We start from the raw sequence: 17,671 nt of genomic DNA, 5'->3' as shown, positions 1-17,671 counted from the left end.
TCAAGTGCGAGAGCGAGCGTACTAGACACGCCAGACGAGAGCGAGACGCAGAGAGCCTGTCGAGCTGGTCAGACTCGCTCGAGCAGGTCCTCGTTCGCCCCTCTCCTCCTCACCGCGAGAAGTCCGAGCACTGAGTAGTTGCACAACAATATCGACAAGCCCTCGCACTCCTCCTCGTCCGGCGTCAGGCCGCAAACTGCTCGTCGCACCCACGCTCGGCGCAGAAGACGATGGTGCCCGTGAAGCGCGTCCAGCTCAAGATGGGCGCGTGGCCTGCCGCTGCCGATCTGCGTCCGCCAGTCTCGCTGTTAGTCGGTACATGTTCACGAGGAAGACGTCTGACACGAGGAGGGAGCGAGGACGCACCCGTGCGACATGAACGCGCCCGCGAGCGGCTCGAGCACCTCGACCGGGATGCTCCACCCGCACGCCTTGCACGCGAGGCCGTGCGTCTCGTCGAGGGTGAGCGGCGCAGTCGGGGTCGGCGAGGTGGGCGTGGCGGCGCAGGCGGGGCACGGCGCGGCGAGGAGCGCGGCGGAGATGGCGGGGAGGTCGTCTGTCGGCGGGAGGGCGCCGCCGAGGTCCATGTCGAGGTCTGGGTCGGGGTCGGGGTCGGGGTCGAGGTCGAGGTCGGGATCGGAGAGGTAGTCGGCGGCGGAGGAGGCGGACGAGGCTGGGGCAGAGGTGAGGGAGGGAAGGCGGCGTGACTGGGGCGGGTACAGCGCGGGCGACGGGAGGAGCTCGTCGTCGAACAGGAGGTCGTCGGGTGGTTCTGCGACAGGTGACAAAGGCGTCAAGTCGACGTCGATGTCGAGGTGAGAGGGGGAGCAAGGACGCACCCTCGCCGCGCATCTCGTCGTCCTCGGCCGACGGGTCCTCGAGGTCGAGGTCGACGAGCCTGCCCTCGTCCCTCGCACGCTCCTCGCGCTCGCGCATGTCCCACTCCCACCTCCTGCGCTCCTTGCGTACCTCTGCGTCGAGCCTCGCGAGCTCGTCGGCGTCCCACTCCTCCCACTCGCCGTCGGCGCCCCACCCTCCTGGGCCGTCCGGAGCGCCCTCGCCGACCTCGAGGGCGCGAGGCCGGGCGCGTGCTCGGCGTGCGTTCTCCTGCGCTGCGCGGAGCGAGGCGCTCGGGCCGGAAGGGGACGAGGTGGGGCCGTGTGCGCCGATGCCGCCGCCGAGGGAGCGGCGGGCGGACGAGGTGGACTTGTAGGCGCGGCCTGGCGGCGGGCGCGAGAGGGACGAGGGGCGGTAGAACGAGCTCGTGGTCGGGCTGGACGGGAGCTGCGAGTCGCTCGACGGGTGCTGAGTCGGGCCGAGCGGCGACGACGAGGACGGAGGCGGCGCGAGGCGGGACGAGACGGCGGGCGCGTGCGACAAGTGGAGCGGCGGCGGGCGCGTGTGTGCCATGGCAGTGCACGGCTCGGTGCAGCACACAGCCCTGCTCGAGGCTAAGAGGACCGGGTGGACGAGCGACAACATCGGGCGAGCGCGAGCGCGTCGTCCTCCTCGCTCCCCGTCGTACCGGTCCCACCAGCTGGGCCCGAGTCCGCTGCGACTTTCAGCGGGCCTTACCAGCACCGCGAGGCCAAGCGCGCCGTCGCCACTCGCCGTCGTCGCCGTCCTCATCGAACCCCCCGAGCCGGGCTCCACCTCTTGGCAACTCGCTCTTCTCGACCACTGGCGACGCGCTCGAGGCCATGTCGGTCCTCACAGATCCAGAGTGAGCCCGTCATCTCCTCCTGCGTCCTCGTCTGAGCCGAGTTCACCTCGCTCACCTCGACCCCCTCACGCAGCTTCCTCCTGCACGCCCTCCAGCTCTCGTACCTGCGCCATGTCCTCCCCAACCATGCCTCGCTCTCGGCCACGACCACCTCGACCTCGATCGCAGTCGGCGGCGGCACCGCAGCCTACAACCTCGTCGACTTTGCCTCGCCCGACGACCTCGCCGCCAACAACCCCTACATCGCCCTGTCCGGCACCGCAGACCCGCAGCGCTGGCCCGAACTCGGCAGCCGTCCCCCGTCGGGCCGCAGGAGCCCGCCACTCGCGCCCCAACTCGCGCGAGACGCAGCGCCGAGGCGAGGAGAGCGGGCAGGAGGAGGGCTCCAGTACTCGCAGACGATCGGCATGGGCGCCGCGAGCGCCGGCATGAAGGTCGAGGGCGGCAGGCCAAGGACATGGAAAGGACGGGGGCGGCTGTCTCGAGCAGGGGACGACGTCGACGGGTCGAGGTGCGTCCCACGGCCCCGTCGTTCTTCCTCCCTCGCGCCCGGGACTGATCCATCTCTCGCTACAGCTCTCGCCCATCTTCGCCGCCAGACGGTCTCGCGCCTCCTCCTGTCGTCATCCACTCGCCGACCAAGACGCCCCGCCAGACGCCCGCCATTCGTGCCGCCGATCCCTCGAGCGCCGTCGACCTGGCCCCGGTCCCGTCGACCTCGTCCCTCGCCGACCGAGCTCGCCTCGCCAGCAGGCGCTCGCTGTCGTCGTCGATCAGCACGGGCGGCGTCGGCGCCTCGGCTCCTCCTTCGCCGGGCGACGAGCCGCCGCGTCCGCTACCGAGCGCGAGGGACCGCCGCTCGAGCCAGTCGCTCTTCAACTCGTCGTCAACTTCGACGCCCGTGCCCTCTCGGCGGCGTCGCACGAGTCGAGCGTCGAGCAGTGGCAGCGCCGACTCGGACTTTCCCGACGGCCCGGCGCCGTCGAGAGCGGGTCCGCCGCCGCCGCGCCAGGAGGTCCCCGTCTTCCAGCTCCCGCCCGGCCTGCGCGTGAGGGAGCGTCGCAGGGTGAACGTCCGCCCGGGCGACGTCCTCGCGCCCGGCGCTGCCGCACCTGTCGCGCCTCGACCGCCATCCCCCTCGTCGTCGGTCGACTCGGACTTTGGCGTGCGCGTGCCAGCTCCCGCCGCTGCCGCTCCCGTCGAGCGCGTACCCGAGCCGCCGACGTTCCAGCTTCCTGCCGGCATGCGTGTTCGCGAGCGCCGGCGCGTCAACATCCGCCCGGGTCAAGCCCTTGCCGCCGCCGAGACCACGTCGCCTCGTCCTCCGCCTCCCGCACCAGCACCCGCACCACCACCAGCAGCACCCGACTCGCTCTCGACTTCGCCCGACTCGGACTTTGCCGACCGCATGCCGGCCCCGACTCGAGCGCAGGACAAGCCCGCCGCGCCGCCGGCGTTCCAGCTCCCGCCAGGCCTGCGCGTCCGCGAGCGCCGCAGGGTCAACATCCCTCCCGGCGGCGTCGTCCTCGCTCCGCCGCAGCCGCAGCCGCAGCCGCCGTCGCCCGAGCGGGAACCAGAGCCGGTGAGCCGGCCGGCCACGCGCCGCCGGCAGACGAGCAACGCGTCGTCGTCGTTCGCGAGCGACTTTGGCGGCGGCCTCCCGACGCCGCCGACGCCTGCGACGCCTGCGCCTGTCCTCGCGCCGCTCGCGCGCATGGACAGCGCGCCGCCGCCGCTGCGGTCGCCGAGCTCGGCGCAGGTCCGGGGCGACGAACCGCCGGCGCCGGAGCAGCCTCAGCAGCCGGCGGCGTTCCAGCTCCCGCCCGGACTCAAGGTCCGCGAGCGCCGCAGGGTCGACATCCGGCCTGGCGCTGTCCTCGCCACTGCGGCGGCGCCGGACTCGCCGTCCTCGCCCGCCCCGACCTCTCCCGCACCCGCACTTGCACCCTCTCAGCCCTCGCCCGCACCCTCTCCCGCCCCAGTCGCCTTGCGCGCGCCGCCATCACGCCGCCGCTCGTCTCGGCCTGCATCGCCCTCCCTCTCGGGGCCCTACTTCCCTCCTCGCTCGACCTACCTCCTCCCCACCTTCTCGCGCGTACCCGCCGCTACCGCGCCGCCGCAGCGCAGCGCGCTCTCGGCGCTCCTCGCCGCGCAGGACGCCGCAGCAGGTTCAAGCGCGCGCGGCGGGCTCGCCAACCCGTTCAGCACGCTGTACGCCGCGTGCGTCGCGAGGTCGGGCGGCGCCGGCGCCGGTGCGGGGGCGGGCGGGCCTGAGGGCGACGCGCTGCGCCTCCGGTTGTTCTTCCCGCGCCAGGGCGAGGACGAGCCGGTCGAGGTGAGCGTCAAGCGGGACGTGAGCGTCGAGGAGGTGATCGGGGTCGGGCTGTGGGCGTACTGGGAGGAGGGCAGGGAGCCGGGGCTCGAGAGCGAGGTGAGGGAGGACGAGGCGAGGGAGGGCAGGGAGACGGCGAGGTGGGACTTGCGGATCGTCGAGGATGGAGAGGTCGACGAGGACTTTCCAGGTGCGCTCGAGCTCTTCCTCCCCGACTCGCCCTCTCTCTCTCTCTCCTGCACCTCGAGCTGACTCTCGTCGTCGTCGCAGCTCTCGAGCGCACTCGCGCCATCTCGGCTTTCGCCTTCACGGAGTTCGCCATCGTTCGCGCCGACGACGAGCAAGGTGCGCACGGCCCGCTCTCCTTCTCCTTCCTCCCCCCGTCCCAGCTCACCTCTCCCTTCACCTCGCAGTTGACGACAACCTCGCCAAGCAGGCCACCATCTTTCGAAGGCCCTCGCGCATCCTCGCCTCGGCGCCTCCGTCGGCCGTCGCCCCGCCGACGACCACGAACGCGCCGACCGCCGCACCCGACGGCGCGCGCCCTTTCGACCCGCAGACGTGCGCCGCAGCCTCGGCGCTCGCCGTCCCTGTCTTGCTCAAGATCGCGCTCCCGCCTTTGACGGCCGCCGAGGGCCTCGTCGCGCTCTCGAACGGCGAGGAGGTCGGCGTCCAGACGACCGTGCAGGTCCCGAGCGACATGTACCTCGCCGACGTCCTCGGTGCGTCCCTTCTCTCTCTCTCTCTCCTGCGATCCCCCTCGTACAGAGACTGACGCCTCGCTCGTCGCGCAGAGCTCATCCTCCGCAAGCGCGGCATCCGCTCGCCCGCCCGGGACTGGGCGCTCGTCGTCCGGCTCCAGGACGGCGACCTCGTCATCCCGCTCGACAGGACTGTCGAGAGCCTCGGCGAGCAACGCGAGCTCGAGCTCGTGCTGCGCGCCCAGGTCGGGCCCGGCGGCGTGAGGAAGTCGGCGGCGGCGGGAGGCGGGAACCAGGACCCATCGCGTGCGTCTCGCTACGTCCCTCACTCGATCTCGCCCTCCCGTCGAGCGCACAGTGTAGGCACGGCCAGGCGATGACTCACGCCGAACCTCCTCGCGCAGAATCCATCTTCTCGCCCTCGCACCTCATCGCCGACAACGCCGTTCAGCCGGCCTACAAGTCGACCGCCGCCGCCGCCGCCGCATCTGCTGCGCCGTACCTTCACTTCAACGTCCTGCGCAAGCTGCCCATGTCGCTCGGAGGACGGCATGCGCGTGTCGTGGCGGTCGATGGCGACTAGTGCGTCTCCCTGCCTCTCTTTCTCCTTCGGCCGTCCCTCGTCCTCCTCGGCCTCCTCGGCCTCCTCGGCCCACTCACTGACGTCTCTTGCGCCCCTCTCCGCACGTACAGCCTCCACTTCATGCCGCCCGAGGCCAACCTCCCTGCCCTCACTCGCGGCCGCACCACCTCGTTCCACGTCTCGGCCGTGCGCGACTGCAAGGTCAGCCGGCGCTCGGCGACAGCGTTCAAGATCGTCGTCCACACCAAGCGAGGCGTCGACAAGCGCTACGACTTTGAGGCCGAGAGTGCCGAGCAGGCGAGGGAGATTGTCGCCGTCGTGCGCCGCGTCATGGAGTTCTACCGCAACGAGCGCAGGGCGAGGTGAACGGCGCAAACCGTTTGGCGGCAATGCAGACTATTTCCTCTCCCTGTCCTGCTTGCCGGGCCGTGACGCCCTCGAGAGAGCGAGGTGCCGGAGCTCGCGGTTCGAGAAGGCCAAGTCATCCTCGAAAGCCTTTCTCTCGCTCGCCTCTTCCAGGCTCGAGCCGGTCACGCTTCGACGATAGATCGTGGCAGGGCGGACTCGACGAGTCGCGAACGCAAAAGGCGCGAGGGAGGACAGCGAGGGCGCGTTGCGCACTGCCAGGACCGAGAGGAGAGGAAAGGCTCGTTGCTCGCTTCCGCTGCGCTCCTGCTTCGACTCCTGCGGCTGCGAGACGCTCTCGAGGACTCGGTCGAGCCCGTATCGAGAGCCTCTGACACTGCGCACGAAAGCTCTCGAGCGGTGCGAGCGTCTGGTTGAGGTCAAAGCGCTGCAGCTCGTCCTCACCTGACGCTTTCGCACTCGCTCGTCTGCTCTCGAAAGTTGGCGCACGGCATCGTAGCGCGCTAACAGAGAGCGTGCACTTGCTCTCGAGAAAGTGAGAATCCTGCGGCAGCTCGATGTTGGCTCGAAAGGAGAGCCAGCTCACTTTCTCGAACTGTCGTGGTCGGTGCTCCTTTTCTTGCACTGTGACTGTCGGTGCTCAATTTCTTGCACTGTCACTGTCGGCTCCCTTTCTCCAAATCACTAAGGAGAGAATACAAAAGGGAAATTCGATTTCCTAAGAGAGCGAGCTTGAGCTGTCACTGTCGGCTCCGTTTCTTGAGCTATCACTGTCGGCTCGGGTTTCTTGAGCTATCACTGTCGGCTCGGGTTTCTTGCACTGTCACTGTCGGCTCCCTTTCTCCAAATCACTAAGGAGAGAATACAAAAGGGAAATTCGATTTCCTAAGAGAGCGAGCTTGAGCTGTCACTGTCGGCTCCGTTTCTTGAGCTATCACTGTCGGCTCAAGGCCTGAGCCGAGTCGAGGACCCTCCCACGAGGACGCGCACACGACTCTGCGCTCAGGAAGGAGGACGACGAGGAGAAGGTCGCGCTCGAGCCCGCAGTTCTGCTCTTCTCCAATCCAGCTGGCTTGTGGTCTCTCATTTCTCGACCCTCTGCGCCGTAGCAGCCCGACCCGCCGTGAATGTCCCGGCAGGAGCAAACGCGCGAGAATCGCTCGAGCCTCCCTCCCCTCGAGTCTTCGTAGCACGTGCTACGACCTTGCTACGATCCCCTCTTCTGCCCCTTTTTCGCTCCTTGCGGTTCAGAGACAACGGTAGCAGGCATCTCGAGCCACTCTGAGCACAGTGTCGGTTGACAGAGAGCGTCAGGGAGCAAAGAAAGAGCAGGTCCGGAGGCGGTCCGAGCGGGCGTTCCCAAGACGAGAGCTGCCAAGGAGGAGCTCGCAGCTCTGCTCCTGTCGGGTCCGCCTTCCTCTCGAGCGACCTATCGAGACGTATGCTTGAGGCCTGAGCCGAGTCGAGGACCCTCCCACGAGGACGCGCACACGACTCTGCGCTCAGGAAGGAGGACGACGAGGAGAAGGTCGCGCTCGAGCCCGCAGTTCTGCTCTTCTCGGGTCCGCCTTCCTCTCGAGCGACCTATCTAGACGTATGCTTGAGGCCTGAGCCGAGTCGAGGACCCTCCCACGAGGACGCGCTCACGACTCTGCGCTCAGGAAGGAGGACGACGAGGAGAAGGTCCTTTGCTCTCGAGACTCGACGCACAGCCTCGTACACTGTCGCGAGAGAGAGCTGGGACGTGTTCAGCTCGAGAGAGGGGCAGCGTTGCCCTCTCTTGCGCACTTCGCAGTTTGGGAAGGCCAACTCGACGGTCGCTGACTCTTCTCTCGCGTGGGTCCTGGGCTTGGAAGGATCGCGGACCGACAGTAAGGGCCACTAGGGCGTGACGAACGAGTCGCGAACCCAACAGTACCCGCACAAAGTGAGCTGTGCGCGGTTCCTGGACCTCGAGGAGACGGAGCTCAAAAGTCCTCAATCTCGCTCTCGCTCTCTCGCCGGTCACTCGACGTCGGCTCGTTCGATCGCTCGAGAGGTTATCGCACCGCTCAGCTCGAGAGAGCCGCATAAAGTCGTGCGCTCGTCGGCCCGTCGCCCCGTCGCCGTTTGAGAAGGCCGCTCGGGCCTCTCTCTCGACTGCTCGTGCCTCGTCGCCTCGTCGCCGCAGCGCCTCCTGCATCGTAGTCGCAGGTCGACCTTGGAGCTGCACAGGTGAGCGCGCGAAGAACGCACTCGATCCCTGGCGAGCGAAAGAGCGGATCGACGCGAGCCGGAATAGCAAAAAAAGTAAAGCGAGTTCAAGCGAAGCTTGACCAGCGTTCGAGCCTAACCGAATCGCAATTATTGAAAGTGCATAGCCGAGGTTCGATTCGCAACGAGCACGAGTCGGAGCTTCTCTCAGAGAGAGAGAGAGAAAGAGAGAGGCGCACAAAGGCCGAGGCGAGGGACTCGTGCGCGACCAAGGGCGCGAGCGAGCTCAAGCTCCGGCTCGAGGCAAGCAAGCGGCAGCAAAAGAGAGAGCAAAAAGAGCAGAGCCTGCGGGCGGCGCAAAGGCGAAAAAGAAGCGACGAGAGGCAAAAGAAGAGAAAGCGCAAGGCGCGAAACGACTGCATAGGCATCCTACAGCGAGGCATTCTTCAACCGGAGCCACACCGGGAAGTCGTCCATACCGCTGCACAGAGCTAAAGTGTCGGTGAGCGGACGGTCCTGTAGCAGGAAAGCCTCCGCTCTGGTGGCATGCTGAGAGGGAGCCGACGAGCCAAACCGGTTTGACAAAGGAAAGGTCAACTTTCTGAACGCACGCCACACGCATTCGGTTCACCTTCAGTCGGTCCTCTCTCTCGCACCTCGACACGGTTCGGCTTGCGAAGGTCACGAGCGTCTCGAGCATATTCTCCTGCAGGCCTGGGTACGCAACACGACCCCCCTTGAGCGAGACGGCGAGCGAGAAGCGAGAAAGAGAGGCGCGAGAGGACAGCGCGCGTGCCAGCTCCGCCACTTCCCCACACTCGGCGCTCTTCGAACGTCTCGACGTGCTGCCACACGGCTCGAGTACGTGCAGGACAGGTCGACACATGGTCCTGAGTACCTCGCGAAAGCTCCCGAGTGAGCAGAGAGCGAAACAAGGCGCGAATCTTGCTCGAGAGCGGGAGAACCTCGCGTCTGTCTCGTCTCGTCTCGAGCTGGTGCTCTCGCTCTCGGCTCTGCGCTTTCAGGACGCGCTCGAGGGTTCGATAGAGCACGTGTCGACAGGGTAGGGCGGTGCGTGCAGCGTGTGCTCGAGGCCGAAGCGCCGAAGCTTGTCCCCATCCGCCGCTTTCGCTCTCGCCGCACCATTCTCGAGGCTCTCTGCAAGCCGTCGGTGCGGTGTCGATCGAGCAACTCTCGCTCTCTCGCGGTGCGCAGGCGAGAGCCACCGTCACGCAAGCAGAACGATGCAGTCGACGACCTTCTCAAGTCGAGCCCCGCCCTCCTCCTCCAAGCCTCGTCCCGCTCGCCACCGCACCTCAGCCAATCGCCCCTGCCACCTCCTCGTAGGAGACGATGTCCCTGAGCGCCGCCTCGAAGCGCTGCAGCGGGCCCTTGCCGATGCTGAAGGCGGTGAGAGACGGCGGGACCGTGCGGACGAGGGCGCCGTCGTGGTAGAAGTGGCGCCGGCAGCTGTGGTCGGGGTCGACGAGATCGAGTCAGTCGCGAGGACGCTGAGAGGAAGGGGAGAGGCCGAGGACGCACAAGTCGACCGAGTCCCGCATCTTGCGGACCGAGTAGAGCAAGCTCTCGACCGGGTCGTCCGTCTCCTTCCCCGCGACGCGCTGCTCGAGGTCGAGGACGACCGTGTCGTACGCCTCCTGGACGGCGTTCCTGGCGAGGCTCAGCTTGGCGACCTTTTGGGCGTACAGCTGAAGGTGGGGGAACGAGTCGGTGAGGAGGACGAGCCGCGTCATGTCGAGGCCTGCGCACGAGCGTGCGAGTCAGTCGCCGCTCGACCGGGTGCCGGCAGACTGTAGAGAGAGAGAGAGTGGACGTACTGAGACGCTGCACGCCGCGGTAGATGTGCTCGAGCGCGAGCCGCTCATGCGGATTGTGCTTGATCGACGGGTCGAGCACCGGCGCGTCGAGCGGGATCACCGGGAGCGAGGCGGGTGCGACGGCGTGCGACAGGAGGGCGAGCTCGTCGAGGCGAAAGTCGGGGAACGCTCGCGGCTCGCTCGGCATGATGGCGCGCAAAAGGGCGTGCTGGCGGACGAGGTGGCTGCGAGCACGAGGGCGACGTCAGGTGTTGGCCGCTCAAAGTCGGAAGAAAGAGAGGACGAGAGACGCACCCAGGGTGCCAGCTCGAGTGCTCGGGCGTGTCGGACACGAAGCGCCAGAGGCCCTCGTTCTTCTCCCGCTCGACCGACTCGGCCGTGCGGAAGCGCTTGTTCTGCTGCTGCTGCGGCTCGTCCGACGTGGACAGGCGCTTAGTCGACGAGGATTCAGGCGAGATGGCGGTCGTGGAGCGGCACTGCGTCGGGCTGCCGTCGCGCGAGGCGTCGGGGAGGGACATGGCGCGAGTTGGCGGGGTCGGGTAGGGAGGGACGGCGGCAGGCTGACCTCGCGTGATGCGCGTCCTGTATCGAGAAGGAGAGTCAGGGCGACGTTCCTCGACACGAGAGAGAGAGAGAGAGAGAAGGCGGACGCACTCGACGAGGTTGACCGGAAAGGCTCCGACGGCGCTCCACCTCAGGCCGGACGACCGCAGCTTCTCGAAGCACGGGTTCGACGCGCCGACACGCTCGAGCTGGACCTTGAGGTCGACGTTGTGGACAGGGAGGTCGCCGGCGAGGGAAGCTTGCGTCGCGTTGACCTTGAGCACGCAGTCCGTGTCGTTCTCGCTCGCGTTGCTGTCGACCGTCGTCGCGTCTGCAGGATGCGAGGGTCAGTCGCATGTACAGAAGGAGGCCTTGACGACAGAGAGAAAGACGCACAGTCCAAGCTCGTGATGTGCTGCGACTGGACCTTGATCATGACCTTGCCCGGGCGCCAGAGGACGAGCGCATGGTCCTCGACCTCGAGCGACAGCCCTCGGGCGAACGACGGGACGCCGCCGGCGTACAGCAGGTCGGAGCGCTCGACGCGTAGGCTCCGCAGGGCCCGTTGGCGCTCGGCCTCGTCCTCGACGTGCAGGTCGCGCGCTCGCCGGAAGAAGAGCTGTCGCGCCGCGTCGACCTCGTGCGCCGAGGTGCACGACGGGTTGAACTGGAGGAGGAGGAGGTCCGGGATCGACAGGGTTGAGGGCGAGGCAGGGCGGTCAAAGTCGAGCGGGCGTTCGAGGAGAGCTGCGGCGAGGGAAGGAGGAGCGTGAGTCGGCGAGGCGGGAGGGAGGGAGGGAGGAGCGAGGGCGAGGACGCACGCTGCTTGTCCGAGTCGCCTTGAGTGCTCTTGCGGTAGACGCTCCGGCGCACGAGGAACTCGACATAGGCGCGCTGGCGGGTGAGGAAGTCGAGGTCGGGCCGGAGGCTGGCGAGGGCGAGTTGGGCGGGCGACAGCGAGGCGAGGCTGGCGATGGGCACAGGGGCCGACAGGTCCTCGCGCAAGAGCGCCTTGTCGAGCGCGCTCATGGCGAGTGTGAGGCGGGGCGGAGGAGGAAGAGAAGAGGAGCGAGGCGGACAGGGGAGGCGGACCGGAACGGCGACCGAGCGACGGACACACCGCGGCGCCTCCTGAGCGGGGCAGACAGGAGCACGAGAGCGTCGAAAGCCTCGCCTTGATCGACCGGAGCGCGCGAGAGAGGCGGGGAGCGGCGAAGCTGTCATCTCTCGCTCGCCCTCTCGAGGAAGAGGGCTCAAGCGGAAACACAAGGGCTCGACGTCGTGGTCGCACATCGAGCACTGCAACCCTCGCTTCGACGAGCGCACGTCCCTCTCTCGCCGTCGCCGCCACTCAGCGCCCTCGTACCGCCGCCGTGTCCAACGAGAGCCGCCGCCGCCGCCCGCTGCCGCGTCCGCCACTCGTGCCCGCCGCCGCGCAGCTCGACGTCGTCCTTGCCGGTCGAGGGCATGGTCAGGTCGTCGACGCGACGAGGGCGAATGCGAGGAGGAGGAGGAGGGCGGCGGCAGGAGGGATGCGTTGGGAGGAAGGGGAAGGCGAGCGCTCGAGGAGAAAGAGGGATAGCGCCGGGTCGTGCCGCGCGTGCGGTTGCGGCTGCGCGCCCGGCTCGCTCAGCGGCGACGAGCGCGAGGCCGTCGTAGTGCGGCAAGCGGACAAGGACGGGCCCGATCGTGACATGCGCGAGACGGCGACGGCGGTGGGCGCCGGCGGCGCTCGCTCGACTCGGCGAGACGACAGGAGGTTGTCGCGCCCGGGCGCGTCAGGCGGATGACGCTCGACGAGCGGGCGGGCGGCACGGGCGCACCTTGGTCGTGCGCGCCGGGCTGACGAGAGCCGTCCTTGCTCGGCGACGACCTGCTCGGCGACGACCTGCTCAGCGACGACCTGCCCGGCGCCGCGCTCGTCACGCGCAACAGCTTGTCGCGGGTGACTTGGTCGAGCAGGATGTCGGGCTGGCGCAGCGGCTCGGTGCGCACAAGGGTGCGGGTGCAGGTCGTGCGCGCGCTGACGAGGTCGAGGCGGGCGCGCGGCGACCGGCGCTGGACAGGTGCAGGTGGTCGAGAAGGAGAGAGGCCGAGGAAGTGGCGCGTCGGTCAGGTCGACGAGGTGCGGCTGGAGCCGCCAGCCCGGCTGATGGACGACGAGGCTGACGGGAGATCGACGAGAGGACGAGGACGAGGGAGAGGTCGACGCGGGGCGGACGAGGTTGGTCACGGATGATGCGGCATGATGCACGAATAGATGGCTGCAGAGGTAGGAGGTGGCAGGTCAGCTTGATGCGACAAAGAGAGCACGCGAGGGAGGGGAGACGAGGGAAGGCGGGCTTACAGGGTGGGGTGGACGAGGAGGGTGCGCCGGGGGCGAGAGGGTCTAGGTGACGCCTCGAGGGTCCATGCCGGCTTGTGCGGAGCGCAGCAGGCGTGACCCGGCGAGTGATAGAGGAGAGGCCGTGGGTTTGGCTGATGAGGAGGCGAGTCGATGAAGAGAGGGGAGGACGCGTTGCTATGGCCAGGTCAAGGGTCAGAGGGTGGTGTATAGCCAGTGCGAGAGTCTGTCGAGTACTCACAGAGGTGCGCGCTGTGTAGAAGAGGAAGAAGCGTGACCATCGTGGTCGCGCCGAGTCGGCCTCGCTCGACACGGCTCAGCTCGCTCCGCGCAGCTTCGACCACTGCAGACCTGCTCTTCTAGCCGGCTAGAACACCTTCCTGTGCCAAGTCGCTCGACCAGACGCCGTGTCGCTCTCGCTCTCCTCGACCCGAACCGCCGGCGCTCGACCTCGGGCGATCCTTCCTCGCGACAGCAACCCAGCAGGTCCAGCAGAGCCTCGCCAGAGCACCGACACCGACATGAACAACCTCGAGGTGCGCACACACTCGCCCGTATCCCTCGCACGCCTTCCCTGACCTTGTTCCGCGCCCTCGCCCCCCACCTCAACCCGACCACCTCGCCTCGCGTTCCCCTCGCCCTGTACCTCTTCCGACGCCCAAGCAGCGACACCAGAGCCGAGCACCACCGCCCCTCGACCTCCCGCACGACGTCTGCCAGCTCGTGTGCGACGCCGCCCTCGACCTTCCTCCCGGCATCGCGTCGACCACCCTCCGCTCCCTCGCCCTCGTCTCGCGCACCTGGTCCACCGCAGCCCAGCACGCCCTGTACCGCGACCCGTGGCTCTCGTTCGACGCGCCCGACCGCGTCCCGCCTCGCACCTTGGCCCGCCTCGAGCACCTCGTCGCGACCCTCGACGCGCGCCCGGACCTCGCCCGGGGCGTGCTCGCCCTCGACGCGGGCAAGTACACGGTGCGGTGCCAGACCGAGGCCAAGGTCGACCGTCGCCTCGTGTCGCGCGTCGCCGTGCGCCTCGTCGCCCGGTGCCCGTCCCTGCGCACCCTCTCGCTCCCGTTCGTCGTCCAGGCCGACAAGGCCGCGCTCCTCGCCGCCCTGCGCCGCCTCGCCCTCCTCGACACGTTGACCATCGGCGAGGGCGCCGCGCTCGCCGACCCGTGGGTCGTCAACGTCGACGTCGCCGTCCTCGACGAGTGGGGCGTCGCCCAGTGGTGGCGCCGCGACCTCGCCGCCCTCGCCCCCTACTGGCCCCACCTGCGCCGCCTCAACCTCGACGCCCGCATCCGCGGTCGAGACGGCGACGAGCCGATCCCGTGGGCCCTCGACTCGTTCGAGCTCGCCCTCGTGCGCAGCGCGCGCCTCTCGGCGCCTTACGTCTTCGCCGCGCTCGGCCGCACCGTCGTCGCAGGTTCGCTGCGCAGCCTCAACCTGCGCGAGCACCAGCTCGAGCCCGGCGCGCTCGTCGAGCTCCTCGACGCCGTCGGCGGCGCCCGGCTCGAGGTCCTGCGCACGACGACGGCCGACAAGGTGACGCGGCACGACGCGCTCGCGCACGACGTCGCGAGGACGTGTCCTCGCTTGCGCGTCCTCGCGCTCGAGACGCCGCTCGGCGACGTCGTCGGCGCACTCGGCGCGCTCGGCTCGCTGCGGCACCTGCGCCGCCTCGCCCTCACGTCGCTCGTCGCGCCTCGCGAGCGCACGAGCGTCACCGCGCTCGTCGCCGCACTCGACGCGTTCCCGGCGCTCGACGACGTGCGACTCGGGTCGGTTGGGAGCGGCATGAGCGAGGATGCCGTCCTCGAGCGGCTCACGTTCGACGTCGACCTGCGCTCGGTCCTCGACGAGTGGCGCGCTCGACGTCTCGCACGAGCAGAGGTGTCCTAGACCTTGTCGTAGACGCAGAACTGCAACTCGCGATCGCCCTCACTGCTTCCGAGAGCCTCGTCCTTTCCCCTCTCGAGAGCTTCGCCGGCGCCGGCGCCGGCGCCCAAAGAGAGTACAGCGGAACAGGGGTATCACATGCACGCCGTCTCTACTCGTGTGCGCTTCGCTCTAGCCCGACAGCGAGACCGCCTCACCTCCTGTACCCGCCGCCACCGCCGCCGCCTCGCCCACCCTCGCCCTCGCCCTCGCTGTCGCTGCCGTCGTGGTCGTTGGCGAGCGCAAAGTGCTCCATCTGGACCGCCGTCTCGCCGCGCCGCCTCCCCTGGTCGCGGTCCTCAAACTTGCCGTGCGCGTGCGCAGCCTCGACGGGCGAGTCCTCGTAGTCGAACAAGGGCTCGACGCCGCCCGTCGTGAGCCCGCCGGCGCGGTACAGCGTCGCGCTGCGCCGCGCGTCCGGTTGCGCGTGGTGCCCGTGCCCCGAGTCGGACGTGAGCGAGATGCGCGTGTCCTGCAGGAGCGAGTGCCGCGCGGCGGCCGACGAGTACCGCCGAGAGGCGTCGGCGTCCGAGACGGACCGCGACAGGTTCTGCGGGCGCGCTTCAGGGTCTGTCGCCGTTCTCTGCGCCTCTGCGTCGAGGAGAGACAGAGGGGACGCACGATGAGGTACACGCCCATCGAGATGGTGTAGAAGCCGCAGAAGAGGGTGAACGTGTTGACGCCGCCGGTCGTGCCGAGACCGTGGAAGAGGATGACGCTCGCGATCAAGGTTGCCGTGCTGAAGAAGGAGAAGTACATCGGGTTGCTGTGGACGAGAGCGAGGTCGCGAGAGAGAGTCAGTGAGACGCAGAGAGCGAAAGAGGGAGGCGACGAGGATGGGGAGAAGGGTTGACGCACACGACGCTGCAGAGTGACGAGTGGGAAGGGCAAAGCATGTCAGTTATCTGTGAAGGTACCACGGATCGGTGCGGCGGATCCCTGCGCCTGGGAAATCGGCGTCGGGCGAGGGAAGAAGGCGAGAAAAGGGTGGTCGCGGCTGGGTGACGATGGCGCAGGGTGAGGAGAAAGGGACGCACGTCGTCGGAAACAGGTCGAGCGCCTTGTTGAAGTAGCTGCGCGACGGAAGAACGGGCGTCAGTGGCTGGATCGGCGCCGAGAGACGTCGTCTCGGTTGACAAGGCGGGAGGAGGAACGAGTCGGCGACGTACTTCATCTGGACCGCGATGCAGCCGGCGACGGTGAAGGCAAAGATCCAGGTACCGGCGCGCCACAGCTGGTTGTTGCCGGCGAACGTCAACTTGAGGGCGACGCCGAATCCCTTGACGGCCATGACCGAGACGGACCCGACGAGCGAGCAGATCGAGATGTAGACGAGCGGGTTCGAGTTGCCGTGTCGAGGGGCGACGATGTGGATCATGTAGAGGGAGAAGACGAGAACGCAGAAGCAGTAGAACATGAAGCCTGCGCGCGAGAATAAGGTTGTCAGGTCGGGTCTGCTGCTCGAGCAGGGCAAGGCAGAGGGACGCACCTGGCTGCAACGCGTACTCGAGGATCTCGTCCACCGTGTTGATCTCCTTGTCCTCGGGCGCGTGGAGGACGATGACGAGGCTGCCGACGAGGCACAGCGAGCACCCGACGATACCAATCTTGCCGAGGCGCTCGCCGAGGAAGATGGCGGCGAGGACGGCGCCGACGAGGACCGACAGGGCGCCGAGAGGCGTGACGAGGGCTGGCGGCGCAAAGGTGTAGGCGGCAAAGTTGGCGACTGCGCGAGGAGGACAGGGTCAGAGAGGGCGTGCGGACCGACGGCGGCACCTCGTCCTGCAGAGCGGGAATGGAGACGGACCTTCTCCGACGACCACTGCGAGCGTGGGAGGCAGAAGATTCAGTCAGTTTGGGTCCTGCTGCAGGTTGGCCGGGCCCTCGCGCGCCTGCACCTCCTGCAACAAGTCGGCGCCGGACCAGGCCTGCGACGGCCCAGCATGACCCGCGCTCGCCTCGTGCGCTATAGAGAGGGACTGCAGACTCACTCGTGAGCATGCCGGCCCACCACAGGCTGTTGCGGAGGTAGCTGTACGAGCTGCTCGCGAAGCCGTCGTGCGCGTCTGCCGCGCTGATGAGGCCCTGCATGGCGCGTCAGGAGGTCAGGCATGCTCCTCGTGGATACTGGGTGGGCAAAGTGGGGCCAGGGACGCGCCTTCTTGGTGATGATGAACGAGGTTCCGATCGCGACGCTGGACGAGACGGCGAGGGCGAGGCCGATGTACTTGTCGTTGGGGTCGAAAGTCGAGACGTACTCGCCTGCTTCTGCAGCAGCAGTCGTGACGGCGTCCATGCTGGGCTGGGCTGGGCCGGGTGGGCGAGAGGCGAGGAGGCGCGGCGTGGAGGAGCGAGTCGGGCGAGTCGGGTCGGGTCGTCACGACGGGAGGCGCGTGTGATGAGCGGTGGGTGGTGGCGCGTAGCGAGCTGCGCGAGCTGGTCTGGCGCTCACGCTCACTGACTCGAGAGGCGAGTGAGGGGCGGGCGGCGAGCACCTCTCTCGCGAGCGAGCTCTCGAGGGGAACTCCGCCGCGACCGCGACGCGCCCAAGGGGTCTCGCCAATTCTCGCACCTCGACATTGCAGTACATGATACTCCGAAAGTCCAAGCAGACGCCTACCGGCTTTCGGGGGCGAGACCTCGCTAACGCGACGTACGCTGCCGGCTCTCCTCGTCGAGCCACAGGATCCGCTCGCGTGCACACGCGAGTCGCGCCCAGGAGCGCTCACCGCGGCGAAAGCGAACAGTGGCTCTGTCCGCAGCGACGAGACGAGAAGCATGAACTCGAGGCGGAGCAGCCGCTGCACAGCAGGGAAAGTTGGCAAGGCCGCTCTGAGCGTGATGGCCCGTGCGAGAGCCAGCTGACGGCTTGCGGCACGGGTGCGTCGCAGCGGGCAAGAGTGCGAGCCTTTGAGGGTGTGTGCATCCGCATCCAGCGAGGGCGGTACCTGCAAGGGCCGTCGCAACTGCGAACGAGCCCTCGGGTCGCTCAAGCAGCCGTCAACCCGGGGCCGCAGCAGCAGGAGAGCCGCCGCTACGGGCCTGCTCGGTCAAGAGAGCGGTGCAAGAGACCTTGTGCCAGCAGATCTGTAGGGGAATGTGTTGGTTAG

At 68.2% G+C, this 17,671-nt stretch overlaps 5 protein-coding genes across 5 annotated transcripts; 2 read left to right on the top strand and 3 right to left on the bottom strand.

Moving 5' to 3' along the window:
- Positions 1-184: 184 nt before the first annotated feature.
- On the bottom strand, positions 185-1,410 carry RHOBADRAFT_56563 (uncharacterized protein; the record flags this gene model as incomplete). The annotated part of the gene is made up of 3 exons (XM_018418409.1): positions 185-287; positions 367-772; positions 840-1,410. The coding sequence occupies 3 exons, from the start codon at positions 1,408-1,410 to the stop codon at positions 185-187; spliced, it is 1,080 nt and encodes a 359-aa protein (XP_018267573.1).
- Positions 1,411-1,700: 290 nt separating this feature from the next.
- RHOBADRAFT_56562 (uncharacterized protein) lies at positions 1,701-5,747 on the top strand (the record flags this gene model as incomplete). Its single annotated transcript, XM_018418408.1, has 8 exons — positions 1,701-1,723; positions 1,797-2,234; positions 2,300-4,245; positions 4,326-4,400; positions 4,469-4,777; positions 4,850-5,062; positions 5,161-5,338; positions 5,450-5,747. The coding sequence occupies 8 exons, from the start codon at positions 1,701-1,703 to the stop codon at positions 5,703-5,705; spliced, it is 3,438 nt and encodes a 1,145-aa protein (XP_018267572.1). The 3' UTR covers positions 5,706-5,747.
- A 3,467-nt stretch (positions 5,748-9,214) lies between these two features.
- Positions 9,215-11,308, bottom strand: RHOBADRAFT_47700 (uncharacterized protein; the record flags this gene model as incomplete). Its single annotated transcript, XM_018415035.1, has 7 exons — positions 9,215-9,368; positions 9,441-9,660; positions 9,737-9,960; positions 10,031-10,318; positions 10,391-10,610; positions 10,676-11,026; positions 11,101-11,308. The coding sequence occupies 7 exons, from the start codon at positions 11,306-11,308 to the stop codon at positions 9,215-9,217; spliced, it is 1,665 nt and encodes a 554-aa protein (XP_018267571.1).
- A 1,836-nt stretch (positions 11,309-13,144) lies between these two features.
- Positions 13,145-14,568, top strand: RHOBADRAFT_56561 (uncharacterized protein; the record flags this gene model as incomplete). The annotated part of the gene is made up of 2 exons (XM_018418407.1): positions 13,145-13,159; positions 13,290-14,568. Coding segments are annotated over 2 exons (1,292 nt in total), but the record flags the coding sequence as incomplete, so codon positions are not given.
- A 147-nt stretch (positions 14,569-14,715) lies between these two features.
- RHOBADRAFT_47698 (uncharacterized protein) lies at positions 14,716-16,857 on the bottom strand (the record flags this gene model as incomplete). Its single annotated transcript, XM_018415034.1, has 9 exons — positions 14,716-15,111; positions 15,183-15,327; positions 15,420-15,425; positions 15,599-15,634; positions 15,731-15,983; positions 16,051-16,287; positions 16,369-16,383; positions 16,553-16,646; positions 16,690-16,857. 9 exons carry the CDS (start codon positions 16,855-16,857, stop codon positions 14,716-14,718), a joined length of 1,350 nt encoding a protein of 449 aa, XP_018267569.1.
- Between the last annotated feature and the right edge of the window lie 814 nt (positions 16,858-17,671).

Source organism: Rhodotorula graminis (genome assembly GCF_001329695.1).
Source record: "Rhodotorula graminis WP1 unplaced genomic scaffold RHOBAscaffold_21, whole genome shotgun sequence".
Classification (NCBI taxonomy): domain Eukaryota; kingdom Fungi; phylum Basidiomycota; class Microbotryomycetes; order Sporidiobolales; family Sporidiobolaceae; genus Rhodotorula; species Rhodotorula graminis.
The sequence above is the reverse complement of the archived record's forward strand: the minus strand, read 5'-3'. Positions and strand labels throughout refer to the sequence as shown.